Below are 23,427 nucleotides of genomic sequence, written 5' to 3' on the forward strand. Positions count from 1 at the left end.
CATGTGGCTTTTAGATGCTTTCTTAATGTGAATATTGCAAGAGGAACTGCTGAAGGATTCCAGATTGGGTGGGATGCCAAAGATTAGGCACCTCTACCCTCCTCAGGGATGGGAAACAAAAGAATGTCCTTGGTGAAAGGGAAGAAGTGAGCCGAATGGAGCACAAAGGAAAGCGATCACCTCATTCACAGAGGATAAAGGACCACCAAACTTCTCCCAGCTCAGTGGCTCATTCCATGAGCAAGCTCCTGGGGTGGTTAGGTTGGTTTTAGTTTTGTTATTGCTTGACTGATCACTTTTTAAAAATGGTTAATTCACTAAGATGTTTAGGTGCCTGTGGCAAAAAATGGCAAATACTAATTTTTAAGATTAAAAAGAAAATCAATTTGCAGCCTCAAGAACTTTTACAAAGGAAATAATTCATTTACACAAATAATTACAACCCAGAAAAATAACTTATAATAATTTAGTGAGTTACACAAAATATGCAGTGAAAATGCAGCAGCCAGATGCTCACTTCAGGGGACCTACCCACGTTGTCCTCACGCTCCCTGCTCTCCTTCACCCATCAGAGTGGCAAGTGCCTCTTTCAGCCAGTCCCAGCGGCATGTGCATCCCATTTCCTCTCATCCCATTTCCTCTCGTTTCCTCAAAGACTCAACTTCTGCAGCCGTCCCATGTCTTCCCTACCTCAGCAAATTCTCTCTCTCCCTCCTGAAGACCACCACCAGCACACAAACCTGCTGCCATGTATTCCACCCACATACCACTATCCCACTACTGACCTGCTTCCCTGCTCCCCCTTGGAGCTAAACTCTTCAGAGAAGTGTAGCCACCTGCTCTCCTCCTGAGCCCACCCCAACCAGGCTTTATGCCCACCAATCCTCTGCTCAAAACCTTCCAATTAGTTTAACAAATTCCAGTTCTTATAACTAGGCTCTTAGAAACAGTAGAGAATAAAAAGGACAAAAACTTTCTGCCCTCAAATTTATATTATCAGGTAAGAAGAGAATCAATATACAATATTATGCTTACTTATCAGCTGAAGAGAACTACAGAGAAAAATAAGGCAGAGGAGAAAGAGTAGGGCACTGGAAGCGGAAGGGGATCAACATTTTCAAAAAGGTGGCCAGGGTAAGCTTCGCTAAGGTGATACGTAAACAAAGGCCTAAGAAAATGAGAACCAGCTTCGTAACTATCTGGGAGGAATATTTCAGACAGAGGGGACAAGTACAAAGGCCCTAAGAGGAAAGAGTGACTGGCGAGGAACCCATATGACTTGAGCAGTGAGTGAGGGGAAAATAGTAAAAGTCTATGTGGTAACAGAGGCCAGTGAAAGACTGGCTTTGAAGCTGGGCAGGGGGCTCATTTCTGTAATCCCAGTGTTTTGGGAGGCTAGGATAGGAGGATTGCTTGAGCCCAGGAGTTTGAGGTTACAACGAGCTACAATCAGGCCGTTGCACTCCAGCCTGGGCGACAGAATGAGACTCTTATCTCAAAAAAAAAAAAAAAAAAAAAAAAAAAAGGCTCTGGCTTTTACTTTGGTGATGGGGGGAGTCATGGGGGTGTCGTGTAGAGCAGGAGACATGATCTGACTTCTACTGAAGAGGATCACTCTAGTTACTATGTTGAGAATAGAATGATGGCTGAGCAAGAGGAACAATGACGCAGCACGACCAGCTGGCAAGCTACTGCAATAAATCAACTGAACATGGCAGAGACCTGGACCAGGGAGCAGTGGTAGAGGCGGTGACAAGGTATCAGACACTGGTTTTGGTCCCAATCAACAGGAATGATGAGGGCCATTTACTGAGATGGGGAAGACCATGAGTGAAACAAGTTTTAGAGGAAAAGTCAGAAGTTCAGTTTGGGGCAGAGTAAGCCTGAAATGCCTATCAAGATATCCAACTAATAAAACTGAGTAGGAGGTTGGATATATGGGTCTCAAGTTCAAGGTGGAAGGGTCAGCGCTAGAGATGTAAATTAGGAAATCATCAGCAGAAAAACTCTTATTTATAGTCATGAAATTGGGTGAGAATGGCTGCCAGTGAAACCAGCTAAAGAAGGGGGCTAACATGAAGAGGTCAAGGAAGAGTGAAGAAACCAGCAAGGAGGCTGAAAAGACACAGAGAGGAGGAAAGCTAGAACAATGTAGGGTCCTAGTTCCTACTGCTACTGTAGCAAATTACCACAAATTTAGTAGCTTAGAATATCACCAATTAATTATCTTATGCCTTATCACGGCTGCTTCCTCCATCTTCAAAGCACACTGCTCCAACCTCTGGTTCCACGGTAATACCTCCTTCTCATTCCCCCTCTACCACCTTCCTCTTACAAGGACCCTGTGATTACACTGGGCCCTCTTAAATAGTCCAGGGTAATCTCCCCATCTCAAGATATTTAATCACATCTGCAAAGTCCCTTGGCCATATAAGATTACATACACACAGGTTCTGTGGATTAAAACATGGGCATTTGCGGGGTAGGGGGTCAGGAGGCATTATTCCAACTACTACACCAAGTGAAGAAAGTATTTTCAGGAAGAAGAAATAATCTACTGGGCCAAATACTACTGGGGTGAAGTTGAGATGGGGGCATAGAATCCACCACTGAGTCTAGCAACAAGGAAGTCATCGGCAACTGGGAGGACGGGAAGTGGAGAGAGAGCACAGGCAATCCATTCAGGTGGTTTGGCTAAAAAGAACAGAGAAATGAGGCAGTAGCTAGAGGAAGATATGGGGTCAAGAAAAACATCTTCCCATGTGGGGGAAACTTTCATGTTTTTACGCTATTGAGAATGATCCAGTAAAGAGTAAAAAATGGAAAATGCAGGAGAAAAGGGGAGCACTGTTGGAGCAATGGCCTTGGCTAGATGAGAAGGAGCAGATCTAACACACAGAGAGGCGGGTTTAGAAAACAGCAAGTCCATGCAGAGAAATAGGAGGAAAAGTCAACTCAGACATGTTAGTTTTTCCCAGCCACATTCCACCGCACAGGTATGGGAAAGGAAGAGACAAAAAGCTAAATTTATGAATGGTGGTTGCCAGGTGATACAGGAAGTGAAAAATGATGAGTTATTGTTTAATGGGTATAGAGTTTCAGTTCGGCAAGATGAAAAGAATTCTGGAAACTGGTTGTATAACAATGTGAGAATACTCAGCACAACTAAACTGCACACCTTTATGTTATATGTAGCTTACCATTTTATATGTAGTTTATTTTATATGTAATTTACCACAATTAAAAATCAAAATAAAACAAATATTTTAAAAGGAAGCTACATGAGACCTTTAGGTCAGTGAAATAGAGAAATGAAATTACATACATGACTAGCTTTACATTAACTTGCTTGCAATTTTTGCAGATTATGATTTTGATAGTAAGAATAAATGAAGTAGTCCTTTTAGTAATAAGTATTTTTTAAATGTGATTTAACCTGTTTAGGGATTTTGCCAGGAAACTACACTGAACGGAAAGAGAAGAAAATGGGTTGAAGGTGTGCGTGAGGAAGTGAAGACCACTCCAATCTGAGTAAAGAAGAAAATGAGGACTTGAGGGCCAGCAAGAGGTAGGGGGGATCAAGAGACTGCAGGTCCCAGTGGGGTGAATTGCCGGGGTAGGGAAGCAGAGTGAGGAGCTAAGATGTTTCTTGCGTGACTCAGAAGGCCTCCGAGCAGTGTTCTCCAACCCAGTACACCCACTGCCTGAGGTCTTTCCCTGTGCTGCTTCCTCCGCCTGGTGGCGCTTCCTTCCCTTGGATATCCTCATGGCTTGCTTCCTAATTTTTCTCTGCTCAAGGTCATCTCATCAGAAAGGCTTTCCCCAAGTACCTTTAAAATACTATTAATACCGCCCTCAATCATTCTCCGCTCCCACCGCCCTGCTTTATTTTTCTTCTTGACACTTCACTTGAGGGGATATAGGTGGGCCTCAAATATTTGTTGAGGGAAATATTTCATCAGTGACCTTTATTTCCTTTAGATAGATATGGAATAAGTTAGAGAAGCAGCCAAGTCAAGGGACTGAAGTGGGAAAATGGTGGCCTGAGATAAAGCCTAGGATTCAGAAGACAGTGGAATGAAAGGTCTGAGTTTTTGTAAGGGGAGGAACATAGGCTTTGCAGCCTAGGTTAGAATCCCAAGATCCACTACTTGTGTGACCTTGGGCAAGACACCTATCTTCTCAAAGCCTCAATGTCCTATGCAATATGGAGACATACATTCAGTCATCTCCAAAGACTATCACAAAGAACAGAAGTACGGGTGCAAAGCATACTGTCAAGATTAGTTCATGCTTCATTCCTTCCTTTCCGTTTCTCATGCAGAAAGCAGGAATCGTGTCAACTGCCCCTCCCTGTTTAACTAGGGAGGTCACGATTAGGGCAAAATGACATGTCTAACACACACCTGAAATTCCTGGCATTGAAGGCACTATCATCTACAGGGCTTGTCAGAGAGCTGGGTACAAATCACACAGCCCTGAATCATATTTTTTTTTCTTTTAGTAAGAGGGTTATGAGTCTAATAGACAGAATAATACCTAATCTCTCCCCACCCACCCCACACGCACACAATTTGTACTATGTTTTTAACAGACCTTATTTAGAGAGCCACAGGTTGTGGTACACCAGCATTTTTGCAATAATTCCTAGAATCACTATTCAAGATCTGACTATTTCAAGTTTCTTTGTTCACCATGTAAGTTATGTTTGCAAATCCCCAGATGGTAGAGCATCCAACACAACATGGAAAGTAGTCTATACCCGCAGACATAAGTATGGCCTAGGGTTAGTTGCATTAGTTCTGTCACTCTTTCCTCACCTTTCACCCAAACTCTACCTTCTCACCTGTTATTTTTTCCAATAGAGAAACATCTTGCACTTCCTGGGGCAGAGAAGCAATTTTCTGTCGGACAGTAGCATCCCCTGATGCGGCATTTTCCAGATCCTGCAAAGCTTTGATTAGTTCCTCAGTCTGTAAAATGAAAACACAAACACTATCCATTAAGACACAGGATTTAAAGAAAATTAGTTGGAGTTAAATGAGGTGGAGGCAAATTCTAAAAACAGTCATTCCTGCCATTTCTTAAAAAAACTGTTCTTAGCCCCAGAGCTTACATGCAAGTCAATATCATGGATTCTAAGAAAATCTACAAAATTAGTTATCTAAGTCCATGGCAGGACACGAATGAAATTCTGAATAATTATTATTATTTTTTAATTCTAAAAGAACATGTTTTTGGCAATTCAGAACAAAGAAGTTTGTATTGCTTAATTTCAAATGATGTATCATTTCCAGTATAGAATAAAGGTATAAATATCAGATGTTAACAGTTGTGTGCTGTGGCCAGGTGTGGTGGCTCGCACCTGTTATCCTAGCACTTTGAGAAGCCAAGGCAGGAGGATCACTTGAGCCCAGGAGTTCAAGACCAGCCTGGACAATATAGCGAGACCCTGTCTCTAGAAAAAAATAAAAATAAAATAATTAGTCAGGCATGGCAGCATGTGTCTATAGTCCCAGCTTCTTGAGAGGCTGAGGTAGGAGTATCACTTGAGCCTGGGAGGTTGAGTTTGCAGTGAACTGTGATCATGCTACTGCACGCCAGCCTGGGTAACAGAGCAAGATCCTGTCGCCAGAAGAAGAAGGAAAAAATTGTATGTTGACTGATCAACCTACTTCAAGTCTTTCTTGGATTTTCTTGACAAAATGAATGTCATTCCCAAAATTAAATGCATGGAACTTATTATAAACAAATGGGGGAAAAAACAAGAAAAGTAAAACAAAGATGCACTTTCTATATATATCAAAAAGGAGTTTCTTAAACTGTCAGAAAACAAAAAATGCTAACAGGCCACTCCATAATGACCAAGGAGTAGCTAGCTCCGTAAACGGTAGTTAGATTACCCCGAAAGGTAATAATGTAGGCTGTCGTCTTTAAAGTGTTTAAATGCAAAGATACATGACCTAACACTGCTGTCATTTAATCCCTAGTCTAACTCAACGTTGTAACATAACGCAAACTAGACATGCTTCCTATTTACATAGGCTTTAAGTATGACCATGTGTAATAAAGCTGTTTTAGGCAAAGTAAGATGAAGCCCCCCTTGAAAAGAGCATGGGCTCTGAAGTCAGACACACCTGGATTTAAATTAAGACACTGGTCAAGTTACTTAAACTGTCACCTTGCACCTAAATTCTCTGACTGTAAATAGATAAAATGAACCAAGACAGATTTTATAAGCTAACCTGTATAGCCAAATAACACGAACACATGGTTAAAGACTGACTCCCTGTTTTAATATTTAATAGGCTATAGTGCAGCAAATTTGCTACTGACACATAGACTGTCTTTAGATATTAATGAGTTATTTACTTTATAAAACTACCATGCTACTGGAGACAGGCCATGGTAGAAGACTTTTGAATGTCTTTGTAATATTATCTATCCCTTTCTCCAAAATCTGTTTTTAAAGAATACTCTTAATTTCTAGGATTGAAAAAACCAAGTCCAAGTACTTTATAAAACATAAGCCCATCCCAGAGTCATGGCACGCAAAGAAACAGTGACACCTGCCATCCGGCAAACTCCTCTGGGCAGAATGATGCACAGGGCCCCTGAGAGGTGCCCTCTGAAGATGCCATACTGGTGGTCACTGGCGCCACCTTGTGGCCATAGTCTTCAACTAGAGGTCACTTCAAGCCACTCTTCCCTACTCTCTGGGGGTCAAGACCTACCAAGAGGGGTCCTGCAGAAGGATCCTGAGGAGAGTAGCTGCCAGGGTAGTCGTCATCCTCCTCCTCTTGAATTTGCTGAAAAGTTCGTTTCAGAGATTTCTTCTCTTCTGTTGCTAGACGAAAGGTAAAAGGGATAAATTTGAGCCACATATCCTGTAGTAATAAGAGTCACATGCAATGCACAATGGGCCACATGTAAAAACAGGGCTGAAGGGGTGCACATTTTCGGAATGGCTTAATAATAACCTTTATGCTAGTTATTTTAAATTGATTGTAGTTCCCTACATTACTGAAAAGAGTCAAACAGGTCTTTGTCCATCATCTCAGATTGATTCTCTGGTAAAATACTATGGAAAACAGGCATCTAAAGTGAAACTTACCCAACTATCACACTTGAGTAAGAAACTCATGGGACAATACAACGAAGCAAGCCAACATGTGCTAGGGTTTACAGAGAACATAGAGAACATATCGCGTATAAAATGGGATATGTTATGCTTTCCAAGGATCATGTCAGAAAACAGGAGAGAAAATTTTATCAATAAAATTGTGTCAAAAATTCCAAACGCAAATATTCTTTACACTATTCCCCTAAAAACAAAATAAATCTAATTTACCTTAAAATTAAAATAACCATTACTGAGACATATGATTGATACTACTGAGAAAAATTACTTAAGTTACCATTTTAAATTTAACCACTTTTGAGGCTGACAGGTTACATTATTTATTATCTATCTGCACCGTATGTTTTTACATTGTTATGATAGATGTGTTAATTCCAAAATCATTCTTTTTGCATCAAATTAGACAATACAAAATAAATGCCAAACAACTGTGGGAAATAAATCTAAATGATAAATTCTAGTTTAGAAAGTAAAGAAATATTGGACACAGCCTGTGCCTGGCATTGCAAGTTTCCTTTTAATCTTTCCAACAATTTTAAGATACAGCATCTCCATCTGACAGGTGAGAAAACAAAGGCCAGAGAGGTTAAATGACACACTTATGGTATGACTCCAAAACCTGTCCTCCTTCCGCTGCAAATTACTTAGCACCATACAGGTACCCTCTCATTTAGCAAAAAAAGGGGGACACCAGGCACCTGCTTCAGATATATACACATTTTTTGCTTATACATTTTCTTCTGGAACCAAGCCATGTAGAACCAAGCCTGTTCTCTACATATATACATTATATACTAACTGACCAAACTTATGTTTGAAGTGAAAGCCAGGTCAATATTATGAGTTTTATTTTTATTTTATTTTTTTAAGATGGAGTTTTTGCTTTCTTGCCCAGGCTGGAGTGCAGTGGCATGTTCTCAATTCATTGCAACTTCCGCCTCCTGGGTTCCAGCAATTCTCCCACCTCAGCCTCCCGAGTAGCTGGGATTACAGGCACCTGCCACCACGCCTGGCTAATTTTTGTATTTTTGGTGGAGACAGGGTTTCATTCACCATGTTGGCCAGGCTGGTCTCGAACTCCTGGCCTCCAGTGACCCACCTGCCTTGGCCTCCCAAAATCCTGGGATTACAGGTGTGTGCCACCACGCCTGGCCAAGTTTCATTTTTTCTTAATGTTTTTGTCTATTACAAAAAAAGGAGACAGCAACATCTGCAATACAGGACGTCCTCCCCTCACTTTGCGCATTCTATTGTACACAGATTTGTTATCATGGCTTCGTTAAATGACACCAGTCCCTCAATAAAACAAGTTTGAACTTCAGTTACCATGGCATATTAACTTGAGTAACTGCATGAAGTACAAATTTTGCTATTAACTTCAGCCCCCAAATCATGATCAGTGACCAATCACATCATTCTTCAAGTCTATCAGTGATTGGTCACTGCACACCTGTCATGCAGGTCACACAAAGACAGCAAAGCGCTTAACTGGGCTGTCTCCTTATCTCCCAGTGATAACACCAATGACATTTTATAAAAATGAATGATCAGAAGAGGGTATTGATCATAAAGATGAAAGTGGAACAAAGAAACTGAAACAAAAGCTAATGCTGGAACTGAAATCCCAAAGGCACATCAGTGGAGATACAGAAGAAACAGCAGGTTGCAGGATGCTGCCACTGCCAGCATCAGAGGGAGCCTAGATCCATGGCCAGAGGAACTTGTAGAGGCCAACCTAGCAATGAAGAAAGTGAAGTGATGAAAAGAATGACAACGTCCTAGAGGAAGAGATGCTAACAAAAAAAACTGCATGCTAAAGAAACTGAGAGGTATTTTACAACACTGAAAGCATAATAGATAAAATGTTGCAAGCTGATTCAAACAAAATACAGTATGACAATGTGCAAAGCCACAGAAAAGATGTTTGCTCTGTATATATATATAAATTATACCAGAAGAAGGCAACCCTTGTTCAAACTACTCTTGATAAGTTTGTTACAAAGAAAACACACTTTAATTCTCAATGTTTCTAATTTGTTGTTACAGCATATTAAATAACTCTTAGTTTACTATCTCTTTTGTTTCCCTACACATTTGGAATCAACAGGGAGTTCTTAATTCTTTGACAAAAAAATTGTAAAAGTCACAGAACAATGATAATTTTCCCCACTGATTATAAAGATTGCTTTGCCTGGGTTCGGCCTGCACAGTCATGGTCACAGTCCTGCACTACTATGCAAAGCGAAGATTGCTCTATTTTTAATATGAACAATCTTATTAGCATATAATTTACATAAGAAACACCTAACAGTACTTTGTACATAGCAGCTGCCTAATTAATGTGTGCTATGACCCATGCAGACATTTAGCTACTATGGCATCAAAACGGTCACATGGAAGGAGTGGCCATTAGAAGCTAAGTACAAACTTCAAAATTTTTATACTGTTGTGTTTGCTTTCAAGCACCTAGAGGAGTAACTATTAGATACAGTAACTATTAGATACACCAAAGAAAGCAGAAAAAAATTATAAAACTTGAAATCCTTCCGTTTTCAAACTCTCACACAGAAATTATTACATATAAAAACCAAACACTACCTCAAGATACTTAGAATTCCTGAATTTTGGCACTGGGAGGACTTAGACAGACCTATGCCTTTGTTTCCCCCAACTCAAATTTTCATGAAAATATCTAGGTCCACAAGTTGCAGTTCGCCCAAAGTCAGAGAGTTTGTTAGTGTAAATCTGGGTACTACAGATCAAAGCCTCCTTACCTGGAGTTCTCTTTGCCACTTCACATTGCTGCTCACGAACAGCATTACAAGACTTAAAATAAGAAATCATTTTAGGACCACTTATGTCCTTTGCCATCCTGATGGCAGAGGACACAATAGGTGTTAACCATTATCCTACTTTTCCAGTTTCCTCCTCTTTCCATTTGGAGGACCTATTGGTGCTACAAACCTAAGATTTCTGGACATGAATTACTAATCATTTCCCCCACAGGGCTCCTCATTCCCTGAGCTACCTATTTCCATTACAAACACTTTCACTGTCCCGTCTTCCAGGTACAAGGCCTTAGAAACCATTAGAATCTATCCCAAGGTCCCAATTTCTAGCAGATTCCATACCTCAGAAGGATGCCTTACATACTCCCTCTCTCTCCTCCTTCCCCTACACAGCCTTTTACCAGCAATCTGTCCTTTGTCACAGCTGGTTGAGACCACTGTCTCCCCACCTCTAGTTGCTCCTTTCCCAAGTTAGACTATACAGTTGTCCCTCAGTATCCATGGGGGATTGGTTCCAGGACTGCCATGGATACCAAAATCTAGGGATACTGAAGATCCCATTACAAAATGGCATAGTATTTACATATAACTTACATACACATCCTCCAATATATTTTATGTCTAGATTACAGTACCTAATACAATGTGCATGATATGTAAATAATTGTCACACTGTTTTGTTTTTAAAATATGTATTATTTTTCCCCAACATAAATTCAAAATGCAGTTGGTTGCATTTGTAGATGTGGAACCTGTAAATATGGAAGACTGTATTCTATTTTTAAATTAATCTTCCTAAAGTGGAGTGCCCACTCCATCGTGTCCTTATTCATAAACCTTAAGGGGCTTCTAATGATTTTACAGATTCCTCCTAAGTTCAAAGCCTAATGATGGCAATGGTCTCCAACTCCCACGGCTCTTGGGCCTCTCTTAAAGCACCTGGCCTTGCTACTCTGGCCACTGGCAAGCGTTCTTCTCTGACAGGAGCACTTAGTGTCTTATTCCTCTACATCCCTACAGTACCTAGGAAAGGGCTGACAGGTCAGAGTTTGAAACCACTTGAAGGGAGGGGTCACAGAGCTTGGAAAACGCTAGTGCTAGGCCAGAAATGACTATCGCTGCTACAAAGTCAGCAGTTATGGTGCCCAGTATTGTCAGTCTAGTCAGACAGCCATTAAAAATAACAGGATTTCCAGGTTTCCTTTGCAAAAGTTATCCATTGTTTTAAAAATTAAAATTATCTTAAAAACTAGAATATTTATCAGTCCCATTTCTACATCTGAATTCAAGGTAAGCCTTCCACTATCAATTCAGCTTCTACCACGGTATACATTTACACTCCCTTTTTTACTCACTTGACCACTCTGTTCACAGGCAGGACAAACTGGGGGGGTAGCCAAAGTCCTTCTGTCCTCATACTGGGTACCTTCTATTCTACCCTCCAACCTGTCCCTGTGTCTCCAGCAGGCCTTGTACTCAGCTAACCTTAAGTAATCCTCGTTACCTAAGGGTTTAGAGTATGCCTCTTACAACCTGATTGTGGGAGAATTTCAGACACTGTGGCAGACTGTGAAACTAATCTTAAGGCAAAAAGCTGGCCTGCAGGCTCCCAAATCACATTATAATATGTAGCCATCTACCATAAAGCTGGATCTTCTAGAGGATCCACTTGAAATTTTCTGTGATTTAAAAAACAAATCAAAACACCCTGTCTGAATGCAGCGGTGTTTACAACTAATTGACTGCAATCACTTATAGGTTTTTTTGTTCCTTCTCCACTCCCACTGCTTCAATTGACTAGTCAACAACAATAACAAAAAACACACCTATGTATTTTGTATTACTTTTATAATGAGAAGAGGATCAGGAAATATTGTTTGCAACAGCTCCCTCATTCTTTGCTCCATCCCTGCATAATAAAGGACATTTTAATAAGGCACATTAAACTTTACTTGTGGAAAGAAAAGAACCTGCAACAAATAAAGGTCTAACACTTGAGGCACAGTTCTACAAGCTGTCTACCCTTATCATCTCACTGAACTGAGTAGCCAAATCCAGGCATAAACCCAGGGAAGTTGTGCCTAGAACCCATACTCTTAGCTAACATGTTCTCCAGCCTCGCACAAAGTCTGGGGGACTGAAAATATTAAAAACCTCTTCTTACTTTTGCTACCAGTTCATATATAGAAACTCAGCATATTAGATACTAGAACTGGCGGGGCACTGGCAGGGCAAACAAAACTCGTATCATCACCCCACTGATAATATCTTACCTGCATTATCTCAAGTAATCCTTATCATAACCCTATAAGGTATTACCATTAATAGCCATATTGTACAGTGAGGATCTGAGCTTCAGAAAGGTCAAATGCCATGGCCAAGGTCATAGAACTTTAGAAATGACAGCTAGGGGACAGGTGTGGTGGCTCACGCCTGTAATCCTGGCACTCTGGGAGGTCGAGGTGGGCGGATCACCTGAGGTTGGGAGTTCGGGACCAGCCTGACCAACATGGAGAAACCATGTCTCTACTAAAAATACAAAATTAGCCAGGCGTGATGGCACATGGCTGTAATCCCAGCTACTTGGAAGGCTGAGGCAGGAGAATCACTTGAACTCAGGAGGCAGAGGTTGCGATGAGCCGAGGTTGCACCATTACACTCCAGCCTGGGTGACAGAACGAGAATTCGTCTCCAAAAAAAAAAAGAAAAAGAAAAAGAAATGACAGCTAGGATTCATACTGTGGAAGCCTGAATAGCTAAACTATATTAAGATCCAGGAAAGCTGGGTAACCTACTCACAAATTCCTATCAAAATTCAAGTCTATATTGAAATCATGTGCTTTCAGGAAATACGACAGTGTGAAGAATATCAGCTTTAAAGTCACATAGACCTGGGAATTCACCACTTATCAATTATTTCTCTCGGAATAAAATTACTATACCTTTTTGAGCCAGTATCCTCCTCTAAAGTATGAAAATAGTACCAAATTCACAGAGTAGTTATAAGGATCTAAAACAAATTAACATGAAAAGTAGCCAGCAGAGGCTGGTACATAACAGATGCTCAATAAATGCTAGTTCCTTTGTATCTACCCTCTCTCTCTAAATCCTCCTACAACTGTATACTACATGAGTCACATGTGGCTCAAATAAAAAAAGTTTCATTCAGTCAAGCAACACCTTGAGTAGTCTCAAGAGTAGAGAACTTTTCTCCTTTTCTTACTTTAAAAATTTTGTTTTTAACTGACAAATAATAATTGTATATATTTATGGGGTACAGTGTGACGGTGAGACACCTTTAGAACACCTCGAGAGACAGGTTTATAAACTTAATACCCAGTTCTACAACAGAATTCCTAAGCTCATGCATTCTCCAATGTTGTAAGAACTGTCAAAGTTCCACAGAAAAATTTTTATTTCAGAGGTAAACTTTATGAAGTTGCCTGAAGACAAAGAATTACCCATGAATCAAAGCTGGAATATAAAAGGACTACTCAAATCTGGAAATAAACTTCTCGAGAACTCATCAATATTTGAAAGGACTCTGGTAAAATATTCTGATAACTCAGGTCCAGAGAAGAGAGTGAAGACAGAGTGAGTCAGCTGGGACTAACACACATGCTGAAATCTTTTGATATGTGTTTTCATCTTTATAGAATAGAGAAAGAGAAATTATCTTTAGATCAGCATTATCCTCTACCTAGAGGAAACTGCCTCTGTTATTGTTAATGTCTGTCTAGACTCTCAAAAAAAAATCAGAAATCCAATGAAGCTATTTCCAATACTATCACTGCCACAAATTCCACACATTCCCAGAATGCAAAACTATTCCTCACTCTTCTCTCCCTCTTTCCTATAGCATCTAGTATAGCTGTTTACTCAAAGTGTGTGTCCAGCAAATGTACATTAAATTGAAATTCAACATTAGCTTCAAACATCCTCTTTCAAGGCTCTCCTACTTGCCCAAAGGTGTTTTTAAAAATCAGCACTGTTTACCAATGAACTCTAAGGCAGAGTAAAGAATGCTGAGCAATTCCCCAAAGCTGTACTGAAGACCTCCAAAGGACACAATACAAACACCAGAATCCAAAGCAGGAAGCATCTTGCTTTTCAGAAGCTACCTACCACCTGAGTGATCCTAAAATTATCTTCTAGCAACACCAAGTAAAACAACAATGACCTGCAGTCTGAAAGCACTTATGTCATTCACAGAAAGCCTCTAACCTTTGGTTTCACAGGAAAGTTACCCACAGTAAAATGCAAATAATTTCAGACCTGGAAAGGATCACCAAGGGTACACAAAATGGTTGCTCAGTGAAGGATACTGTCACACATGCTAATCGTGACTAGGTTCTATAGCAGATCCATGTACAAAGTACCAGAGAACAAGGAGGGAATGACCACATGAGCCCTGACAAGCCAAGGAAGATGTCAGAATGAGAGTTGCATTCTTGGAGAATGAGTTCACCACACAGTGAAAGCAGTAGAAGGACATCAAGCAGAGGTAACAGCAGATGCAAAGGAAGCAGTGCCAACAGAGCATCCAGAGGGGAAACTGTCGACAATTCAGTTTGGCCAAAGAATACAGTGTAAGTGAGGAAGCGGCAGGAGAAGAATCTGGAAAAACAGGCTAGTTCAGATAGAAAGGATCTTCAACACTATCAGTACTTGGACTTGATCCTCCAGGAAACAAGTATGTATGCAGGCAGACCAGACCTATAGCTTAGAAACATGTCATGCCAACTAGAATTAAACCACAACTTACCAGAAGCCAAGCAACTAAACACCACGTGATCTTACTCTTTAAAGAAAAAAATAGGCCGGGTGCGGTGGCTCATGCCTATAATCCCAGCACTTTGGAAGGCCGAGGCAGATGGATCACGAGGTCAGGAGTTCAAGACCAGCCTGGCCAAGATGGTGAAAGCCTGTCTCCATCAAAAATACAAAAATTAGCTGGGCATGGGGGCAGGTGCCTGTAATCCCAGCTACTCAGCAGGCTGAGGCAAAGAACTGCTTGAATCCGGGAGGTGGAGGATGCAGTGAGCCAAGACCACGCCACTGCACTCCAGCCTGGGCGACAGAGCAAAAAAAAGAAAAAAGAAAAAAGAATATAAGCTCTTATTAAGGGCTTTGCAAAATTCACACACAGATGCACTTCCTAAAGACACCCTGGGTTCAATAAAGATCAAAATCAATTTTCAGCCGGGTGCGGTGACTCACACCTGTAATCCAGCACTTTGGGAGGCCGAGGCGGGCAGATCACTTGAGACCAGGAATTTGAGACCAGCCTGGCAAACATGGTGAAACCCCATCTCTACTAAAAATACAAAAACTAGCTGGGTGTTGTGGCGGGTGCCTGAATCTCAGCTACACGGGAGGCTGAGGCAGGAGAATGGCTTGAACCCAGGAAGCAGATGTTGCAGTGAGCCAAGATCATACCACCGCACTCCAGCCTGGATGACAGGGTGAGACTCTGTCTCCAAAACAAACAATCAATTTTAGACAGACACCATGCTGACAATCATAAGGATATGTTTCAAACGCACATCTACACTTAATTAAACCAAGTTCTTAAAAAGCTAAGAAACTTATCCAAGGTCCTATTGTAGTTAATGGCAGAGCAAGGACAAAATCTTAGTCCAGGCTACTTTCTAGTTCACCACAACTCTGAATAACTTCATTGTTCCTTTCCCCGTGCAAGGAAAGTCTCTGAAAGACAGAAGCAAGCCAAGGAGAACAGAGAGCAAAAGTCAGGGTGTGAGAGGATGAACAGCATGAATACTAGAACCAGGCTTACACGCTGTGAGCACTACATAAATTCTCACCATCGTTCATGATCATCTCTCTGAAGAATCATAAAATCGCTGGTGGTTCACAGCAAACCCCACTGCAGCTTTTCATATTTGATTCGAAAGTAGGCAAAGACCAAGAGCTGTAAACATGTGGTGATGTTTCTACCTTTGGGGGGAGGGCTCTTGGAGTCCTCCATAGACAGCTTCAGCTGCTGTATGAACTCGCCGCCATACACACTTCGTTCTTGCCAGATGTTCAGCAATCTTTCTAAAGGTTTTTTACAGCCTTCATCTGCCTCTCTGCCCAGAAAAGATGAAAAGATATATATAAGCTTAAGATTTTGTTTTTAATTAGGACAGATCTACTTAAAAAAAAAAAAAAATCAACAACTGACTAAATGATTTACACATTTAAAAGCAAAAGAATAAGGTACATATTCTAATACTTGGATACCCAAAACCTGACCACAAACTACATTCTTCCTGTAGTGGGAGGGATCATGCCATAATCGAAATCAAATAGGACCAAAAGTCAATGGCCAATTTTTAGACAGAAAATTATCAAAACTCCATCTTATCAATTGTGATAGCTTGCTTTTTAAAGACAACGTTAATTAAAATGTGCTGCCAGACATTCTGCTGGAAATTAAAAGTGGATCAGAACTCTTACAGATAGAAAACTGATTTTAAAAAACCAGATGTTTAAAACAGGAAATAAATTCACCACAACCCATCAATTCTAACACACCAACACCTCTACATGTACAAACACAATCATATACATGTATATGTTAAGACTCATTCCAGTTCTAACCACTTCATAATTATTTTAATTGTGGGCTAAGTCCATAGTCCAGGTTCACACAAAGGTATCTGATAATCTCAGGACACACTTAATAATGCAGTCCTTCATAATTTATATCAAAGGATATGAGTTAGAAGTAAAATGTTTTCCCTTGACATGTTAACTCCTGAAACAGGACATAAAGGACTATAACTAGCACTCACTGAGAACCAATTGCCTACAATAAAATGTCAGACAGCAAACAGAAGATTGGGTTAGACTTTCTGAAAGCAAAGGGAATTCAGTCACCACCCACTGTTACCGTGAATTGTTCTGTTTTGTGAGGGGGTTTAAATAGCAACGATGTTATATTGAATGACTTTAAACAAGAAGGGATACCTCGACATCTTAGTATCTCAGTTAAATGGCTTTTAGTAGGAACTTCAAGAAGAAACCATGCCAAATTCAACTGAAATGGGAACTCTATTCACACCCAACCGTGACAACACTTTAGTAAACTCAAGGCGAACGGAGGTTTCAGCCTCACCCAGTCAGAGCATCTTTCTTATGAATTACAGGTAGTCAATTTCACTGATTACCTGTAATTGATTGATTGATTCAAGGACTCAATCAGGGTACATAACAATTAATTCTTTTTTTGTTAAACGTTTTAAAGTCAGAAGTGAGGGTCTGGTAAAAAAAAGAGGAAAACATTTCTACTACTAAGTTTAAAAAGCTTAAAAATATGACCCAATTACTTGATATCTGTGATAAAACACTTTTACTCCACCTTCAAAATATATCCAGAAATGAGTTACTTCTCATCTTTTCCTCTGCTATCAATCTGGCCCAAGGCACTATCATCTCTTGCCTGGACTACTACAGTAGCCTCATTACTGGTCTCCCCGCTTCCACCCTTGTCCTCTTACAATCTACTCTCGAATTTTCAAAATATCATTTTAGCTGCTGTACTAAGGCAGACCACGTCACTCCTTTGTTTAAAATTGCCAACATTTCTTCCCAGTATCCCTCAGAATAAAAGTCCTTATAAAGACTCCAAGGCCTTTCCCAACCCAGCTGTTATTTCCCTGGCCTCATCTCCTACCCACTCTTCCCCACTCCCATCCTGTAACCTCCTGCCTCAACAGCTACCCTAGCATGGCCTCAGAGCCTTAGCACTAGAAAAGTTTGCTTTGCCTGAAACTACATTCCCCATGTGGCCACAAAGCTCCATCCCTCTACTCCTTCAGGCGGATATTTAGTCACACCACCTTTGGCATGTCATTCCCTAATCTCCACGTTGAAAATGACACTCCCTGCCCCTACTCAATTTTTTTCCATACAACTTTTCTGGTATGTTGTATATTCAATAGTTTACTTTTTGTTTACATGCTTTCCATTTGAATGTAATTTCCACAGGGGTGGAGATTTGTCATTCTCTCCCATTGCTATATGCCCTTGAACAAGCACAATAAATATCTGTTAAATTGTAATATTTTTCAAAAAAATGTATATGGGTTTCAGTAAGTTATACAGTTACTCAACTTTCAACAATCATCTTACTGTATCAAGGTCATGTCAGAAATCAACTAAGCATTCCTCGGCTCCATCAATGAAGGTTTACAGAATACAAAGAATAAGAAGGCCTGGGTCCTGACCTCTAGGGCTCGACTCAGCAACCCCTCAGACCTGTTTAGTCTCCTTTCCCTACCCAACCTGGAACTTTGCATTACAGCAACACCCACCCGTATGTATTTGCTACTCAGAATTTGTTCTCTCATGTGCATGTATGTGCCTTTGCTCATGCTATCTCTTCTTCAAATAGAACCGCCAAATCGAACAAGGCAAAGGGAAAGGAGTAATTCAGGTAGCTGAAGTATATGGGGGAATGTGGGGAAACGGCAGAAGAATCTGGAAGCCCCGAATGCCACATTAAAGCATGTGGCCTGCAGGCAACGGGAGGTCCCTGATGTGATCAAATGTATAGCTTAGAAAAATAAAGTCATTATAATTAATAAAACCAAATTGCAACTAATCAGAACTTAGTTAACGAACTAGCTGGTACTTTTAACATACAATCTGTTTGCTGCAGATTCTCTATTCACTTAAAACAAGGAGAAACCATTATCATGAGAATAAATTCTTATCAAGGATTTAGTTAAAAAATAGGTGGGTATCACAACACACACACACCATCCACCATTCCTGGGGATACTTGGGACTCCATTCAGGCTAAGACAGGTTTTGTGTACAGTTTCAGGCACAATGGAAAATGATGTTCAAACCTGTTATAAATGCAAAACATTTTCAAAAGGCTTTTACTACTAAAGGCCAAAAGGGGGGTTCCAGTTTAATTAGCGAATGTAACTAACCAGGACAGATATGTCCTTGAGCATTGTGGCAAATCAAGGTTTTGCTAGATAAGTTTCAAAGTTATAAATAAAATATTCAAGAAATCTTTCTACTGATTAGGTTTTGAAGGAAGTAGCTCCAGTGAAATGGAAGTCACTTTGGCATCTGGAATCAGACACAACCAAGGTAATAAAGCCATTTTATAACAGAAAGAGCAGTATTTTTAGTATACTGTATACAGTATACAACAACTCCAATCTAAACTGAGAAATCTTTAAATGGAAAAAAAGACTAAACCATCTTTGCCATCAATCTATGAATAAAGTGGAAGATGGCAAATAATTACATACACAACTTATTACACTGAACACTTAGTATTTTAATTCTGATTAATTACAAATTCAATCCCTTCATTTTTCAATATAGATAGCAAAACTGACCTTTGAGAGTGAAAAATGCATATGACACACACAAACAGAATTGCTGCTTGACGTGTCAGCCGGACACCTGAGGCCCTGCTAAGCCAGCCTTGGGGGCCTTTTCTTCCTCTACAGTTCTACGGCACTTTTTCAGTACAAACACAGTAATTTGTACAACTCTGTCTTATCCCATGCACAGCAGGCCTATGGTAGGCCTACTAAGGGCAGGAATTCTAAGTATTCCCTACACTTCCAACAGTACCTCATGTAAAGCTGGTTCAGAAAAGAGTTAACATAGAAGGGCAGACTGCCACCCTTAGGGAAGTGTTTGGCTAGCGTCTGGGAACTTGGGATTTCAGAGCGTCCCTACCATTTCCTAACTGGTAAGGGTGGTTTACTGGGCCTAAATTGTTTGTGCAAGCAATACAGTTCTTAATGAACACCTGATTTATTTCTGGGAGCCTAGAATTTTGGCAGAGGGTGTCTACATGACCAATCCGATAAAAACTCTGGGCACGGAGTCTTTAATGAGCTTTCCTGGTAGGTTACACGGCATACACATCACAACTCAGTGCTGGAGGAATTAAGTGTGTTTGTGTAATCGCACTGAGAGGGGACTCAGAAGCTTACACCTAGAGTGCTCCAGTCTGCTGCAGGCACTGCATGCACATCACCCTCTGCTGCTGCTGCTTTGGATCCTTTAGCTGTAATGAATCACTGCCATGACTATGACTACATGATGAGTCCTGTGAGACCTTCTAAGGAATCACCAAACCTGGGAGTGGTCTTGGGGCCCACAACAATAAACATCATGTGGGTAACTCCCAAATTTATGTCTCCAGAAATCAATTCTCTACTGAGCTTCAGACTATTTTATCCACCTACGTATCTGGCATCACTCCTTGGAATATTCACTAGCCATCTCACACTCGGCCTGATCAAAACAAAACTCGTGATTTCCTCCACCAAATCTTTTCCCCAATCTTCACTTCAGTAAAGGGCACCATCAGTCATTCACTTATGTCAAAAGCTAGAAATCGTCTTCGATTTCTCTTTTCACTACCAGCTCCCACTCAACACCTATAAATCCTATCAGTTTCACACTGGAGAGGTGGGGATCCTCCCACGAATGAAGCATTCAATAAATGGAAGCTATTAGTATCTTCCCATTGCTTCTGGGTCCTAGCCAATGTCACCGCTAGCCTGCACCACAGCAATATCCTCCAAACTCACGTCCCCGCCCCTCCCTTGGCCTTTACAATCCATCCCTCCACACTAAGCCACTTTTAAAAAGGGATCTTTTAAAAATGTATGTTGGAATATATCATTCTCCTGCTTAAAACTCTTCAATGACATCCCATCAGAAAAAAATCCTAACTCCCAAGTCTTACAGGGTGTACGTGACTGGTGCCTGTCCACCTCTCAGACCTCATCTGGATGCCACTTTTCCTTTGCACACTATGTTCTAACCACACCAGCCTTCATTCTGTTTCTCTTAGAAGGCCAAGATTATTTCTGCCTTAAGTTTTTCTTAATAGCTGCTCCTGCTTCACACGATTACCTCAAATGTCATTTCCTTAGAGGCCTTCCTGAACCACACTGCCAGCGAGAGATCCTACTCTGGAACATCACTCCATTTTACTATGTCTGTATTATCCTGGTCTGAAAGTGTCTTGCTCATTTACTTGTCTTCGCCTGCCTTGTTCATTGCTGCTCCCCCAGTGTCTGGATTTGTACTTGGCATATAGAAGGCACTCCAATACATATTGAATGAAAAATGACATGGACAGCTGTCTCCTCAGTGGGAAGAAAACAAGGCACTTGCATGAAAAAGAGTTTGCAGTCTGGTTAATTAAATTGCTATTCAAATCAAATCTATCCTATCAACTTGGCAGCTTTGTCAGACTTGAGAGTTTTTTTTTACTATTTGTTGGGGATGGAGGTATCTTTTATCATAAAGATATCCCTCATCAATTTAGTCAATAGTGACGGGTCAACTATCTTTGTTCATCAACTGGCCACAAAAAAAAGCATACAGAAAGTATATATTAATTAGGCTACTCCTACTGTGGACAAGCTGCATCACGGTTGAGGCAGAGATGTTGGACTTTCTGTCCTAATAATGGGGTATAAGAAAGGAGATTGGAAACATGGGTATCCTGAATATAATATCCAAGCAGGATCTTAAAAGAACCAGAAGAAAGCAAACAGAAAGGAATTTGGGCTATTTTATTCAGAAGGACCAGGTTTATCTTCCCCGCACTGCCACTGAATCTGCCAAGACACCTAAAACCTGGCTAGTTTTTAAGGTGTTCCCAAGTGAAAAGGAATTTTTAACCCTGGTATTGCCCACCCCCTTTTCCATCCCTTTCTATTTACTTTTTGGTTTCAGAACAGCTAAAGATTACAGATTGTTTGTTTGTCTGTTTGTAATTTAGAGACAGGGTCTTGCTCTGTTACCAAACCTGGAGTGCAGTGGTATAATTATAGCTCACTACAGCTTTGAACTCCTGAACTCAAGCAATCCTCCTGCCTCAGCCTCCCAACTAGCTAGGACTACAGGTGCATACCACCATGCCTGGCTAATTTTTAAAAAGTTTTTTGTAGACACAGGGTCTCACTATGCTGCTCACGCTGAAATTTATAAATAAAATTGTTATGTTTACTATCGCTACAAGAAATCATTCCAGCCAATTCCCTAGACCAAACCTCTTCCATAATGAGTTAACATTAATCAACCCATTTAACAAATATTTACTGAACGCCTACTCTGTGTCAGGGCAGACCATACTGTTGCCCAGCTCCTGGGACACCATTTACGTGGAGGCTATATAAATGGTATTCCTTCAAGCTATATAACTAAGTGGCTCTGTGCCAGACACTTTACTAGGTGCCTGGAATATAGGAAAAAATATATGATCTAATGAATGAGCAAAGAATGTGGAACAGGCATTGTATTACGTACTTTTAAACATATTGTCTGTCTTTACCCTCCCAACAACTCTTAGGAGATAAGTGGTACCCTCCCCCTTTAGCCAGTTAGGAAATTTGGGTTCAAAAGTTAAGTAACACATCCCAGGTCACTCACATAGTGTCTGAGGCAGAGTTACCATCAATTTCTAAGAAACTGTGAATTAAATCTCATCAAAGCAAGAAAATCTGTCTATTTCAGATAGCTCCTCTAGTAGTCTGTTCTAAGCTTACTCTGTTATGAAGATGCAGTATTTTTTTCAAGTTAATAACACATTTTCCTACTTCAGTGTCCATGGTGATCAAAAGGTGAGCCAGTTATGTAGCTGACCAACAAAAACCATCTTTTTCATCTCTACAAAGCTAGGTGTCATTTCTTTCTCTTGGATTTCTAATTTTATTCCTTCAAACTTTTCAAATCCTGTAAGGAAAGCAGGACTTCATTTCTCATTTAAGGCCTTTCACTATATTTTAGACCTAATAATGATTTATGTTTAACCTACTAGTCTCCCCATTCATGTTTCCCAACTCCTTTTGCAAATATCTGTTTATATATTTACCTATAAACATAATATTCTAATGAATGATAGCTTTTCTTTGCTTTTCCTGGGCATCTAATTTGAGCCTATAGAAAGCTTTTGTTTTCATATGAAGTAATTTATAAGACTTTTAATCCAATGTATGCTTTCTATGGTATTAGTTATGTGTGTGCCACTCCTCTCCACCATAAAACACAATAGCATCAGGCTTAATACAAAATAGCCAGATCAAACACATACTTTCCACACTAATAATTACTATTATTGCAGTTACAGTAATGACTACTATTTTTAGTAAACTAGACATCTAGAAATCCAGAAATAAAAAGGAAGGCATTTGGCAATTAATCACTTGCTATTATATTACTAAAAGGTTCCCTTACTAGTTAGCTATGTTTTTTAATCATAAGCTAATGAGACAACTCAACCAAACCAAGGAAAATATCATAACCAAGAAATAAATTCAAAAAATGAAAATGAATATATCTAGAAGAAAAGATATGCCAGGCTGAATCTCTTAAATGTATCAGAGTGTTTACATGTCTCGATAGTTCTTGAGGGCTCAACAAAACATAAAACCACAATTTGGCCTCCACAACTCTCTGTAAAGTAGGAAGCTGTCAATTTACAAAGGCTATCAC

General features: G+C 40.2%; 1 protein-coding gene across 1 annotated transcript in view; it reads right to left on the reverse strand.

The window, feature by feature from the left end:
* RPRD1B (regulation of nuclear pre-mRNA domain containing 1B) overlaps window positions 1–23,427 on the reverse strand; it is a 57,768-nt gene that overhangs the window by 27,292 nt on the left and 7,049 nt on the right. The window contains exons 3-5 of the mRNA XM_008017842.3: window positions 15,889–16,022; window positions 6,735–6,847; window positions 4,847–4,973 (exon numbers count right to left, since the gene is read on the reverse strand). Of these exons, the coding sequence (XP_008016033.1) occupies window positions 4,847–4,973; window positions 6,735–6,847; window positions 15,889–16,022 (374 nt within the window). The remainder of the gene's footprint in view (window positions 1–4,846; window positions 4,974–6,734; window positions 6,848–15,888; window positions 16,023–23,427) is intronic.

The sequence above is a fragment of the Chlorocebus sabaeus genome, chromosome 2, assembly GCF_047675955.1.
Source record: "Chlorocebus sabaeus isolate Y175 chromosome 2, mChlSab1.0.hap1, whole genome shotgun sequence".
Classification (NCBI taxonomy): Eukaryota; Metazoa; Chordata; class Mammalia; order Primates; family Cercopithecidae; genus Chlorocebus; species Chlorocebus sabaeus.